The sequence below is a fragment of the Taurulus bubalis genome (genome assembly GCF_910589615.1).
Source record: "Taurulus bubalis genome assembly, chromosome: 4".
NCBI classification, from domain to species: Eukaryota; Metazoa; Chordata; class Actinopteri; order Perciformes; family Cottidae; genus Taurulus; species Taurulus bubalis.
Genome location: NC_136592.1, coordinates 24,344,896 through 24,360,012, shown reverse-complemented (window position 1 = coordinate 24,360,012; position 15,117 = coordinate 24,344,896). Strand labels below are relative to the sequence as shown.

At 41.3% G+C, this 15,117-nt stretch overlaps 1 protein-coding gene across 1 annotated transcript; it reads right to left on the bottom strand.

Moving 5' to 3' along the window:
• Positions 1 to 200: 200 nt before the first annotated feature.
• Positions 201 to 11,385, bottom strand: LOC306735245 (monoacylglycerol lipase ABHD2; the record flags this gene model as incomplete). Its single annotated transcript, XM_079216698.1, has 9 exons — positions 201 to 409; positions 3,871 to 3,955; positions 4,063 to 4,132; positions 4,319 to 4,420; positions 5,178 to 5,270; positions 6,374 to 6,557; positions 6,993 to 7,160; positions 7,855 to 8,030; positions 11,177 to 11,385. 9 exons carry the CDS (start codon positions 11,383 to 11,385, stop codon positions 201 to 203), a joined length of 1,296 nt encoding a protein of 431 aa, XP_079072824.1.
• Between the last annotated feature and the right edge of the window lie 3,732 nt (positions 11,386 to 15,117).

The following is a 15,117-nucleotide window of genomic DNA, read 5'->3' as shown; positions in this document are numbered from 1 at the left end:
AAAGGGGAACTGTGGAGAAGGCGTGGAGATGTGTTTGACCGGTATGTGTGGGTCGGGAGCAGAAGTTAGCACCAGAGGAGAAGGCAGAGAAGAGAGCAGTTTAAGGTTTAGTTCAGGTGTCTCCTCAGTGCTGGGGCAGTGGTGTTTGGAGAGGGTGAGCGGGAAGAGAAAGAGTGAGAGAGATACAGTGGTTCAGAAGTTTACGCTTTTTCCTCTGCGCAGGAGTTCGGAGTCAATGGGACACTTTGGCACGGCGGTTTCTGTTTCTCCCACTGGCACATGGCGTTGGCGTAGCCCACAATCACTTTGTCCATCCAGGTGAGGGGCTGGGGGAAGAGCACTGCGCCCTCGAAGAAGCCCAGGTGGCCTCCATGTAGTGTCAGGGAAAAGATGACGTTCGGCTTCTTTGCTAAAGGAGGACACAACGACACACAGTCATTAGGCTTCTGTACTCTGCACGATGTGTAAAAATCAGTATCTGAAAACCGACACATGTCCAACTATGGGTTTGCCAGGAAATATTTTATGCCTGTGACAGATAGCGAGGGTGTGTTTGCATGGTCAAACAGATTAAAGCATGATTTAATGTATGGCAGGTACGGTTAAGCAGCCACTATTACAGCTGAAAGTTTAAACCAATCAATAAGCTGCAAAAGATACAATTTCTGTAATTGCCGCCAGAAAAAAAACACAATTTTCTGTTGAAATATTAAATCCGAAAATGTTTTCCCGAAGATTATGCTCCAAATGGTTAATATAGGTCGTCCAATGTGTAACTTGGAGGTAATTTATAGGATATAAACACTTGAGGTGGGTCTCGCAGGCTGTCATACTCAGCCTTGTGCTTGCTTAGCTGCCACAATACGGCCAAAAGTATGTGGATACAACAGTCAAGCATGAAAACGGGTCAGGGGTGAAGAAGGTGAGAGGGGCCCGGGGGAGGAGGGTGGGTTGGGGGTTGGGGGGGCAGTGACTCGTCGAGAAGCTGACAAACTATGATCATTATGGGTTTTAATTTAAAACCCATAATGAATGTAAATATTCCATATTTTAAAGCATCAATCTGATGCATTTTGAGATGCTTTTTTTGCCAACCTGGGGAGAGCTGGAGAAACTTAACTTCAGGCATGAGTCAAAAATTATTATGGCCTCCTTACTAAGTATTATGCAAGCCATTTCATGCCAGCCTGTCACTGGGTCTAACATGTATAGTATATGAGGCACAATATGGTAAGGGAACCACAAATGGCTTAATGCATAACCCCCACAAGAGATGGTGGACATGCTGTAACTTAACTTGTCTACTCTTCCATCATGATTGACAGCCAATACAATGTAATTCAGATTGTAATACATTTTATTGGCAAAGATAACAATTTACAGTTCGTAATACTCTCAGAACCAGATTATTTTTTCTTCTTTGCCTGACCACCAGTGTCTCCATCGCCCGCTTTCGCTGTTTTGCCACATGTCTCAGCCTTGCCCTTTTCTCTTCTTCAGCAGTCTGTTTCTTGGCCTGCTGAGCACTGCCAGATGCTTCTGATGGTGGTCTGCACTGGTGATGCAAGGTCCTTCGCGTTAATATTTCCATGCACTCGCGATCCCTTCTGGCACGCGCACCTGTTCGCAGTTCACTGAATATAAATACCCCCCGACAAAAAAATTCTCATCGTATCTACACGATTCACGTAGGTCACCTATTTTGGTTTCAAAACGGCGAATTTCATGCACACCTCTCTCTGTGTGACAGTGATTATAACCGCATAACTCTATGGAATATAATTAACTTGAGGATGCACTTTTTCCTACACGTAGATCTTAGACCCTTAAATATAAACAGGAGCCCGGCCACCCTACGGAGGAAACTCATTTCGTTTTTTTTTATTAAAATAAAAGTTGGATAAAATCTCCATTGTCCTCTCCTTATATGTAGTGAGGTGTCAGTAGGTAGAACTGAGCCGCCGCTGAGTCGCCGCTCTCCTGTCTGACGCCACACGCTGCCACGGACTCTCCGCTGCCAGTAATCTCACTCGCTGTCTCTCCAACAACGTTAGCTAGCTGACTAGCTTGCCATTAAAAAAACTGGTGGGAGGGGAATGAAGCCGCTGTAGACATCTTAACGCTGATTGGCCAAGACTCGACAGTCAAAGATCTTCTATTGCGAAGATGATCACGACTTCAGTTTTTTTTACCGTGTCCCACTCCAATCTCAGAAACGGCGGACAGTTGACCCTCCCCCGCCCCTCCCAAAAACAAAAACTCTTCGGATCTACACGATCCACGTAGGTCACCTATTTTGGTTTCAAAACGGCGAATTTCGCCGAAAGGTGAGGGATTTTCATACCTGAACAGTACATGCTTTTGTGTAGAAACCATGGTGCATTAACATTAAAATGTATGTTTATTTTAAAGTTTGCTGTGGAAGAACTTGACAGGTCTGCAGCGCTCTGATCCTCAACACCATAATTCTCTTTTAGAGTGAACTTGAACACTGACATATCACCCAACATCAGTGTTGGACCTCACTAAAGGGTCTAGGCCACCTCCATTCCATTAATCTCTTCTTTCTAAACTCTCCGATTGGCGTATGAACCTATGCAGAGTGCTGCAGCTGTACACAATCAGGCACAGTGGTCTCCTGAAAAGGAATGGCGTGAATCTCTTTATTCTTCTGCTCTTATCTGGGTTAATGGGGTAGCCTGACACGGTTGACTTGTGATTAAGATCCCACAGGGCTTTCACCACTCTGCATTATTCTTGGCAGCTGCTGGGACAACCGAGTGCTCGTCCAGACCTGGAGCCACCATCTCAGATGGCACTGAGTGACAGGTTGAAACAGAACGTTCTGGAGAACAGCTTAGGCTAAAAAGTGAACGTTCAAGCCTCAAAGACGAATGCTTACACACATCACTGTGCAACACTATTGTTTTACTAAGTTTCATTGTATAAAACCTGTTACCTCTTTAGCCACATTTTAGCCATTATTTTCTTTAATGCAGTAAAGAAAATAGAAAATCAGAGGAGACTATACCGTGTTTAAGCATTGTCGACCAAATGTAACACTTTTAGTTTTATATTACTGCCTTAATAGAATGCAGTTAACTCTCATCATCAAACATATTTAATCCACAGTAATTACAGAACCGACACAGCAAGTGTATTTATGTTCAGACCCTCCCTGGTAGTCATGCGTCTGAGTCACTGCACATTTTAGAGCAAAGGGCAACACACACACACACACACACACACACACACACACACACACACACACACACACACACACACACACACACACACACACACACACACACACACACACACACACACACACGTTGGGAACCTGTGAAAGAATTAAAGTCACTTCAAACAGATAGCGAGAGGGACACTCGCTATCTGTATGTGTGAGTAACAGCTGCTGGAACCAAAAGACATTACTCATAGAGCTGACCTCTTTGCCACACCTTGTCCTGTTCTAGCCAACTCAGCAGAGGTCTTTTTGACATTCAGACACGTTTTCTCTGAACCAATTCTGGTGTAAAACTGCAGCCATCATTTAGACAGGACAAGCCTGTTGTTTTACAAACCCATCGACTCAAAAGAGGATCAACTGCAGGTAAATGTACTACTTAACAACTCATGTACTGAGCTGAATTATATGGAGCCGAGTACAGACCATTAAAATTGGTTTGTATTTTTGGGGAATTTGTCTGCAGCATTAAATACAAATACTATATATAGTGGGTGGGGGGTTGTGAGCACAACTTCTCTTTTTTTACAGCTGTTGCAGCCACAGCATGGCAACAACAATCCCGTGGCTAAATTTGGAGTAGGATAATATGAAATACAGCTGTGATGCATGCAGTTAGTTACCTGCTAGTGTGCGAGGGATGGTGAGCAGTGATTCATGAACTAGAGGGTCATCTGCAGCGTTCACTAGCAGCAGTGGCACGTTTACCTGAAACATAACAAAATTTAAATTCATACATCAGACATATGTGAAAGCAGAGCAAAAAGAGAAACATAACATGAGATGATGTGAGGTGGATATAGCAAAGTTCTTACGTTATGAATATAATGTACACAACTCTCCTTCTCATAGTACTCTTTGAGAGAGCTGTGGCCGTGGAATTTTCTGTTGAAACCCCAAAAACAGGAAGTGTCATTAAACAATCCCACTCAACACATCACAGATAATTCATTTTCTCACCATTGACAAGTGGAGGAACATTAATGTAATAAATCTGCAATCTACTACATTGAAACACACAGCTGGGACTTTCACTGGAAGCAACCTCAAATGATTTGCTTCTCCACATACCTCATGATGTTGTCGTCAATCTGCATGAGAGATGTCGCCGTGTACAGACGACCAAGATCAAGATCTTTCACTTTAACTGGGCTTCCCCCGAACAGACTGTGCCTGTAACGTGCAAAAATAAACACAAACATTATTCATAGAACATGTTGAAATCACTGACTGCTCAAAAAAAAAAAAAAATGTTGGTTTATGTAGAGGGGGCTCAAAAGCAAGACCCTCCACAGTGATATTAATATTTAATTTGGACGCCTCCTTGACCGAGAAAAAGACTGCAATAGCCTCCAACCAATATCTCCAAATAATTTAACAGTATTGGTACAACTTGATTAACCAAAAACAAAGTTAAGATGGTGTATATTGTGTACTTATTAAAATAATAATTTAATATTTTGGTATATTAAAAAAAAAAAAAACAGTCTAACCCTCACTTTAGTAAAAAAGAAAAAAATCCTGACCTACTTTTTCTGACCCCCTCCCTTAAAACTTGCATGTCGTCCCTTACTTTAAGTGTAACACCTACTAAACCTAAACCATATTCTCTTGTAAATTAAAGCGGAATAAAATGTGTAATCTTCACCTGCCTAAACTACACTGATCTTTGATGGAACTGTGGTCTGCCTCTACAGTTGAAATCTCAAAATGACTGATCAAGATGCAATGAAAACCCATTTGATGCATCTCCAGGGTGAGCCACAGTTTCTACATAAAGGTTTAGAGAACGTTTAAAGAATTGACAAACCACGTTGTCTGTTATACTGGTGAGAATTTAGAGCACCGTTTTTTGGCAAGCAGCAATAAACAACGTAGATAGAACTTTGCAGTAATACAAAACTATAGTAGGTCCTAAAATGTTTGGTACCTGTGTGAGAGGATGATTTTCTTCATGTTGTCAGCCATGAGAAAGTTATAGAAACGTCTGAACTGGTCCCACTGTAGGAATGTTTCCTGTGCCCTGAGAGATAAAGACAAACACACAGGAAGTTAGCTTTGTGCAGACTGTCTACATTCCAAACAACACACTAAATGTACTGTGTAATCCACCGGACAAAGAGCCTGGTGGAGAGAAGCAAGGGTGTCAGGCATTGACATGCAGCTCACTGACAGAGACAGGATAAACAAACACAGCAAATAAAGATACTTAACAAATAACTGACCATTAGATAGAATGTTTTTAATTAGCCTTTTAGCATTTCAATACAAATACATCTATCAAAATAATCAAAAGTATGTATTTGTTAATCACATTATTTGTGGATAAGAAGGAGAGCTAAAGGAACGCTGACAGAAGGGCCATCTTAGGTCTGAATACTGATTTGTAAGCAGAGCATTCATTAAAAAAGAAAAAAAACTGCAAATCCAATTTTACAAAAGGCCAGTCTCTACAAGACACACCCTTCCCAACTGCCATCATCCAAACTTGAACAGACCCAGCCTGTCATGTCTGCCAAGAGACGCTGGCTGCATGCAAAACACAGAAGGTGTGGCTCTAACACTTACACGCACTGGTGGTAAACAAACCAATGTAATACATTTGTTTATCCTGCATGATTCACAAAAGGCACGCTACGTACACATGATGTTTATTCAGGACGTGTAGTCAGTGAAAGGGATTTAGGCTAAGATGCATAATATAAAATACACAGCCTGAACACGTAAAAAACATCCGCACAACAAGGTTAGAGCAAACTGTGGGGATAAAAAAAAGACTGGAGTGTGGAGCAGTAACCAACACCCAAGGCTGATGGCAGTTCACAAAAAAAATGTAAAACGTTGCCTCGCATTTAAAAAAATTCTAAATGATAACTTCAGCAAAAGAGTGAGTGTATCACTGAAGCTTATAGTAAATAAGATAGCTGAATGATTAAAAAGCCAAGGAGAGATGTTTAGACTTGTAGACTATGCATGTGATTATATAATGCAAGCACTTATCATTTTGTGGCATTATGCTGAGCTTCATTTATATTTAGAAATGTGCGCACATCAAGTGCTGGTGTTGTAAAGGAGCTTTGATGATACGATGCATTTTAATTACGCGATGAGAGGAAAACAACCCACCTGAGAGCGCTGTACCCCTGGCAGACGCTGACACAACACAGCACTCGCTCCTGGTTCATCCTGTTCTCGCCCAGGAACTTACAAACAATGTTTCCACCCAGACTGAAACCCACCACCATCAGCTGGGTCTGAGGATACGTCCGCTTAATGTAGCCGACCATGGCTGCAAACTCCCATGTGCACCCTGTGAGGGAAACAGTACAGTTACAAATCAATACATAACACCTCTGTAGGACGGAGCTCTTTTTCTCTGCGCAGCAGTTCTAGCCGGAGATGCCTTTAGCTCAGAGCTGTAAATGAGTCTCTTCCAGACCTCTTAAATGAGCTCAGGTCTTAAATCTCCAATTATATCAAACTCTGGGAGCTTTAGGTTCACTAACCAGCTCACATAGCCTTTCAGCTTTTACCCTGACATTATTATGGACAGAGATTTGATTTGAGAATACTTTAACTAAATCAGATTATATCAAAATGAAGTTACGGTGCCACAAAAGGATGTCATTTTTTTTTTCTTTTACCAAATCACATCCCATTTTTCATCCCTAGATATGATTATATTATGAAAAAGTGATTTTGAGGTGACAGGAGTGTGAAACTGAAGTCAGCTCTATGGCCTCACCGTAGGTAAACATGCGCGGAGAGGTAAGCTCGATGTTGGGAAGAGCTCCCAGGTGGTTCAGCACAGCACAGCGGTAGCCATCCTTCTGGGCGTGATCCACAAAGGTTCGGATGTAATGCTTCTCACTATGGTTACCAATACCAGGGCATATCACCATGGTGATGTCATCTGGTCAAACAGAAAGATAGGATCAGAGAGACGTTAGCCAGTGAGAAATATGCAAGCAGAGTATGTCACTCTCCTAAATGGCAGATTATTAGATTTAAAAAAAAGAGCACTGCAGCTGACGCATAACAAAGGCGAAGGATTTTTGTCTGCGACATATGGCTTTTGCAAAGCAGAATGGAAATAGTAACACTACTTTTTTGGGAGTGTGAAACTTAAGCTTTCTGAAAGGCGTTCACTGTTGAAATGGTGGGTGTCAGGGTTCAACTGAGGCATTCAAAGAAAAAAAAAATCCATCTCTAAAACTGTCCTCACATACTGAGTCAAGTGTATTTATATAGCACAAGCCCCTCTTTCTCTGGCCCTCGAATTGGATAAGGAAAAACAATATGAGGAACCAAAACCAATGGGAGAAACCTCAGGAAGGTCAGCAGAGGAGGGATCCCTCCTCCAGGACAGACAGACAGACAGACACTCATAAGGTGTCACATCAACAGACTATGTAGCATTAGAACAATTACAACATGAAGAAACAGGATTACAATATATAAATAACTACAAAATATATGAGATGTATATGTTTGGCATGGCAGTAGAGAGCCAAATAACAATCAACAAGTACATATTATCCAACTAGGAGCAAATGACAACAACAAAAATAGTGGGGAAAGAAAAAGTAGAAAAAATAAAGTGTCACCTCCTGTTCTATGGTCCCCTTGTGGCTCAAAGAGGTCAAAGGTCGCAGTGGCCCCATCCTGCATGGGTAAGTACTTCCTGACTCCACTTGGGTGAGGTGAGCTCACCCGGCCAAGTTTACCATACAGTGCCGTCTGGAGGTGACCGCTCTTACCCCACAGTAAGGGAGGAATGTACCTGGAAAACACAAAAATTGGACTCAATTAAATTTGATTTAGAAACACAGGCTTATTCTGCTAATGCAGTCGATAAAAGCACAAGGTTACTTCCCAGAAATGGCATTAACACAATTTTATCCCGAGCAGATACATTTGCATTTGTGGTTCATGACGCAGGCATGAACATCCTGGAACATATTTTGTAATACAAAAGTCACATTTCTGTTGTAGCTTTTCTAAAGATTGCTTCATGCTCCCAATAGACATCAATGTTTAACGTCAGTCTGTTGCTATGCAAGTGCTGTGTACGTTATGCTAAATGTGTGTTCTGGAATTCCATCTAAACGTCAGTAGGAGTTAGTTGTAGGAGTCAAAGTCTGTGGATTACATCATATTTCTTTGAAATATTGAGCCTTACTGCATGTTGTGGATTATCGTGAAAAAACATATTTTTGCTACGGTGAGACCAAAAGAATGTGGACGATTTGACAGGAAACACCGTTTTCCTCAGCTGCCTGTCCTATCATTCAAAGAATAACCAAGTAATGCAATATTATAATTATGGCTGATAAGAGCTGTAGGAATAACAACCAAAACAACTATTTGAAGGCTTTTCATGTGATGCTGCATCCATAAATAAATGATAAATAAATGTTTAGTTCATGAGGCAATGTTATTCAGTATAGAGATCATCTATTCAAGGGGAAATTGAGGAACATTTAAGTTATCATAGGTTCAGTTAAATACCAAACTACATCTGCACACACACACACACACACACACACACACATTTAACAACAGTACAAATCCAACTTGTGCCCAGTAACATCCTATATGAAATCTTGTTAGATTTTCTTACAATGAGGTGAAGAGTGGGCCATCTTTGAGGCGGTGAGTTGTTATAAACAAGATCAGCATAACCGTAAAGTAAAGCAGCACAGACGCAACATGGATACCAGCTGTTGTGTTTATAGTACATAGAACAAAACACAGAGACAGCAAGTAGCAGCAGAGCACAAAGGGTTCAGTTACATCAATAGTTCCACAAGGCCTTCAACCTCGTGTTGCCTCATCTCTTACTGTGCCGCCCAACAATTACTGCACAATTACATAAGAGAGCTGTCAATCAAAGAGCAGTAATACTTCCATTTGGTGATAATGTAATCACTTCCAGCGTGCACTGTAATTTGAAGCTTAACCAGAGTTTTCTAGACGATTTAATCAACGAGTCCAGGAAGAGGATGACCTTGTTGTTGTAATGTGGATAGGAGGATAAGCACACTGCCAGGTTAGTTGAATCCATGCACAGGAGGCAACAGATAACTTTAAATGCAAACCAATTTTTTTCTATGTTTTGTTTTCTCTTTCATTAATATAGTTTTCAAAATAAAACCAATTTAAAAACGTTTTGTCAATTCTAATTACTGGTACAGTAAGTGAAGGAGTTTCACTTCTTCACAATTTACAAATATTGCTGATGAGTAACCTCAGATCAAAATTTGGGAGATTAAAAAATGTACTTGTTTCGAGTCAAAAAAGAAATTAAATTAAATTAAAAAAAGATTTTGGGAGTAGCAGGTGAACCTTTTGTTTGAATTTTAATCTCAGTCTGTTTTTTTTAAAAAGGGTAACACCAGTCATGTGTGCTGTGGTTCCTCACAGCAACGGAAAAGGAAACAGATGCGCCACTGTGGTTTGATGAAGCAAAGATCTTAAGTCCAGACTTAAAGTCCAGACTCAAAGTCCAGACTCAAAGTCCAGACTCAAAGTCCAGACTCAAAGTCCAGACTTAAAACTACTTGCAAAAAATAATAACGACTAAATGGCTTGTCCTGACAATTTGCTTTTCTAAAAAGAACTCAACAATCTTTATTGCTCTAGTTTAAATTTTTGACTCTTGTTAGTGTTCGACCAATACCAGACTAAATAAAGGCAGAAACATACTTCAATAGAGTCAGTTAACTATTGGACTGTTTGTAACATCACAGCTGCTTTAACATCAAGGACACATATTAAAACAAGTTGCATAATACTGCAATCCGCTGAGGCATGTTTCTTTGACAAATTAAACTACTGAAGGCAAGTAAGTTCCTGTCGCTGAAAAAAGAAATCATGCCAACACCAAGATGTTCTTTAAGGAAAAGGTATTTGTTCTGGATTGTCCTCACCATTAGCCAACACCCCTGTGTGCACATTCCCAAACACAGCGAAACAAAATGTCTGTTAACTATGTTAACCACACAACAGCTCTCCTATGCTTTCCACTGTGTAATTGATCTCCTTTATACAACACAGCAGGGTTAAAAACATGACTTCTAAACAACACAGAGACACAACGCGGACGATGCCAACAGCAACATCAACCATGGCGACATGTTTCCAGGACTTAAGTCATCTCAGTTCAACTGTTCACCAGGGCAAGCATTTCTGTGAGCAAAATATGGCTCTTCAGGAGGGAATGATAATAAACCAGTCGCAAATGTAAACACCAGCGTGGCCTTATGATTCACTGACACTGCAGCTGAAAGGCAAATGGCTCCGTAACAATCGGTTATACAAGCAGGCACTCGTGATGAAACCTTGAAGAGAGCCACCCTACGGAGCTGAACGTATTACAACACCAGCAGACGGACAGTGATGCTCATCCAGGAAAAACAATCAAGTTAACTTTGTTTAAAGGCAGGTACAGGGTTTACCACAACATACAGGACATTAGAGCCCAGCTACTAACCTGGTTTAGCATGCACAAGGAAAGCTGCCTCCCACTACCGTGCATCATCAACAACCAATGGTTTGCATCAGTCATTATAAACCCAGTTATAATATTAAAATTAAAAGGAGTCATCAGAGTTGCCTGAGGGGGAGACTTGCATCGTCATATATGCAAATGTAGTGCCCTGCGGTGAACAAGTCTATATTTGTAAGTGTGACAACCCAATCTACCTTTGGGATAATCCCGAAAATACAGCCTGCTGTTGAATTCATGGCAGAGCTGATGGTACGGCCAGAAATGTCTGGTACAGAAACACTCAGGAACACTGATGACAGATGGACCACCGCCAGACAGCTACCTTCGCTCACAGCCCCAGATGGCCAACAAGCAATGCCGTTTCCACGGAAACGCTTTTGAGTGACAGACGGAGGAGAGCTGCGAACGCAACTCACTCTTTGGTCAGCTGAGGACAGGACTTGAGAAGGAAGCGGTTGAGGGCTGTGTCCTGGTAGGTGAGGTCCGGGGGTGCAGTGGGGCTCTTGAGGTTCAGACAGCGGACGAGGATGTAGAGCACAGTGGCGACCGCCGCCAGCTTCATGCCATCGAACATTGCCGGCAGCTCCGGAGAGATGGTGTGCACATTTGACTCGTGGGTGTCCATGATTATCTGGAAAAACAAAAACAGTGGCCCACATTTGTTTCAGTGCTTTCCCACGTGAAACACCAATTAACCTATTTCAGTCATAAATAAATTCACAAATATGCAGCAAATTGCGTATTTAAGAGGTGCATTTTAACAACTATTTGCACAGCTTTTCATCATTTAAATATCAAATATTTTAAAAACACCCATGAGTAGTACAAAATAATACAATTATTTTAATAAGTGTGTGGTTCGCAGTGATTAGGCGGCGATTGGATAAAGCAAAGACATGGACATTTCTGATGATGTCTGACTGACCTAAATATTCCTCTCGGTGCCCAGGGTGCTGCAGCGACAGATCTGTAGCTATATAGAGTGAGAGCGACTCAGTCAGATAAAGCACAGTCACTTATTTAATACACTCGCCTTAATTACATTACAGTTTACAAAGTGTCAAAAGGAAGCCTCACAACATTAAAGATAGAGGTGCTGACATTACTTTAGTCATTAGTGTGATTTCATAAAAATATGACTGTTTTCCATTGTTATAATGAAGTAGGCAAATAAAATTCACATAAAAACTAACTATGCATTGTTATCATTGGTACAGATAGTGATATATTACACAGGAACAAAATGGAGAGCTGTAATGTTACCATTACTTACATTTTATGTTGAAGTTAGCCTTCAACAACAACTACAAAGGTTTGAAAATGTGAAGAGATGAAGTCACAGTGATGTGGTCGAACCTAAAGACAAACACAGAAAAAATGCTATGACCCTTTGATTATAGTGATTGACCTGTACTATTTTCCATGTGTCCTTAAATCCTGATTTAAGTCACATATAAATGCCTCAACTACTTTCCTCTTATTCCAGGGTCTTGTCAAAAAATGACTAGATAAGATGCACCTGGGGGCATGAGGTCACCATTCAGTAATTAAATGCATTATCCAAAAGGATCAAAAGTCATCTATGAAGTAAAACACTATTCAAAGCTTATCGACTGTTGAGAGTTACTTGCTTTTCTTGATTCAGGTCCTTCTCAAAACACAATCAGTCCACCTCAATGTAATACTGCTTAGCACCAGTGTCTCTGACCTTAAACCCCCTCAAGAGGTACCAGGAGCAGGTATATTTATCTGCTTACATACAGTATGCTTAATGCAATTCAGTGTATTATTCATTTATTAGTGGCGTGTTGCAAAAGAGGAACAGCTGCCACCACTGCTCTCACACACGTTGAATGTCGATTTCCACCTACATAATAATGCCAGGCTCTGTCTTTAGAAGTAATGGATTTATATTAACCCCAACTGTAAACTACTGTCCAATCAAACATGGTGCCAGAATTACCCCCAGCTGCATAAAATTAACGTAATTAAATGACCCGCCCCACATCCACACTCCTAAACCCTGTCTCATGCACGGAAAACAAAACCAGCGAGTAACTGTATCCGTCTTTGCTAATGCCAAGACAAAGTGTGAGCTATTATAAGCCACGCTGTGTCACTCAATATGCGATCCGATGTGGCCTCAGATCAGCTGCTAACATTAGCTTTTCGCTCTTTGTCACGACTGAGAACAAGCAAAGATGACTTTACAGACACAAAGGGCACGAATACGGACGTCGGTTGCTCTTTGCGAGCTCACACAGCGAGACGATGCTGATAAAAAGGCACATTTCTGGACGCAAAAGACAGGAAATGAACCTGAACATTTGTGTTGTGTTTGTCTGGGAGCAGGCCAGCAATCCCCAGTGTTACGGTTCAACAAGCGACCCTGTTAACTGGTGACTTTCATCTGAACGCGTCTGTTGTCGTAGCAGCTGTTAGGAATGGGTAGAGAACACGCCGCTGTCCTCGTGAACGCCGCATCGTTTCATTTGTATACGATACATACGATGTAACCTATATGAGGAGGTTTAACACTGTATTGACATATTCAACAATGCGGCATTCACGAGGACAGCTACGCGTTCTCTTCCTAGTTCCAACAGCTGTCGTAACTACGACAACAGACGCGTGCGGCTCAAAGTCGTCAGTTAACACGGTCTCCTGTTAGACCGAAACACCGGCGCATCTTCTCTCGCCCTGCTGGTTCATGTCGTCTTTTAGAACCAGTTGGCTGGCAACCCTGGATATTTGGCGCATTGACGTTAGCCTTGTTTTCTTTCTTAATTATCGTTATATTGCCTAATTTTTCTTATTTTCTTCTTATCTTTTTTTAACAGGCAGTCACTAACTGTCTACATTTCGACTGTTAATTTAACGCTACGTTTTCGACCAGCATCATCTGAGCAGCGGCACCAAAACACAGAAGCAACATCTTTAACTTAAGCTACTTACCTCCTTTTATGAAAATTAATCAGCTCCCTGCTGCTTGAAGGCGACAGGCTTTTTATTTCATACTCGTGGCATGTCGTTTGTTTGTGTCGGTCTGCGGTGCTGTAAAGCAAAGCGTTAGCGTTAGCTCCTGGACGTACGCACTCTAATACAGCAACAGCGGCTCGCGCATACTGGCTCTCATTGGTTGAAACGGACGGTGACGTCCCGCTTGAGCTTGTTTTCCACGCCCCTTGTCTGTGAAACATTACAATGTCATTTTTTTTAAACACCATTTGTGATGTATATTTTGGCCGTAGAATATCCTTTTTTTAATTATTATATATATTTTTTATGACAGCGTTCCAGAGAGTCAGAAACATTCTTAAAAAAGTCACAAACGTTTTATGAACGTGACACGAACGTGGACAAAAACCTGTTACATAATATTCAACTAAACACTAATCTCCATATACTGGCATGCACTAGCTAGCAGATGTTGTTATAATTAATAGGCTCACCTGATGGATGAACATGATTTATATAGCAACAAATACAAATTGTATTTAATTCACAACTTTAGGAACACACACATACACTACACGGCATGTAGTGTAGATTTGCAAGAGCGTGTTACTCTGCACGTACAATTCACTGCTGTATGGGAAGTTATTTAATTAATCACAGCTTTGAAGTGACCAATGAGTCTTAAGTCACTCTCACCAGTCGTAAGAGGACACACTCGAGAAGATGGGATTCCTGTTGCAAGTACAACATAATATCCACGTGATGGCGACAGAGTTTAACAGATTCCTTTATGACCCTAGTAATGCATAATGTATAAACTGTCAAATGAAGTGTAATTGTGCTAGGTCGCCTGTGAAAACAGAACAATAATGCAAAGTAAAGTAGACTATTCTTTTGACAATTTGATGTATACTTACAACCTACATAAACACTTCTGGCCTCAGAACTGGAGTTGGATGGTGCCTTCTGTGTTCCTAAATAATTGGCAAGGGTCAACTGCGGAGTTTTCCCACGGGGATTGTATTAATCCGAAGTACAGAATTGTTAGCTCACTCCAATTTTTACGCCTCTCTCCCTAAATCGCACGTTTGGGGGTAGCACCTCACAAATCAACCCTGTAAGTCAAATATGGCAATTATTTATTGTATGCCATTCTGAGCAAGGAAACGTTACTGTGGCGATTTGTTTACAGGCGAGCTCTCCGCCCATGTAACGTCACATGTCCTTAAATCGGGTATTATCGAAAAATCCCAGCTCCCTCATTCATCCCCTTCGTCCTTCCTTCATATCCCAGTCGGAGTTCCGATATTTCCGACAGCACTTTAAGGCAGCATTAGTTAGACGTTCAGCGCTGCGAACAAACAATCGTGCGGAACAAACAAAGTAAGAGTAAACAACC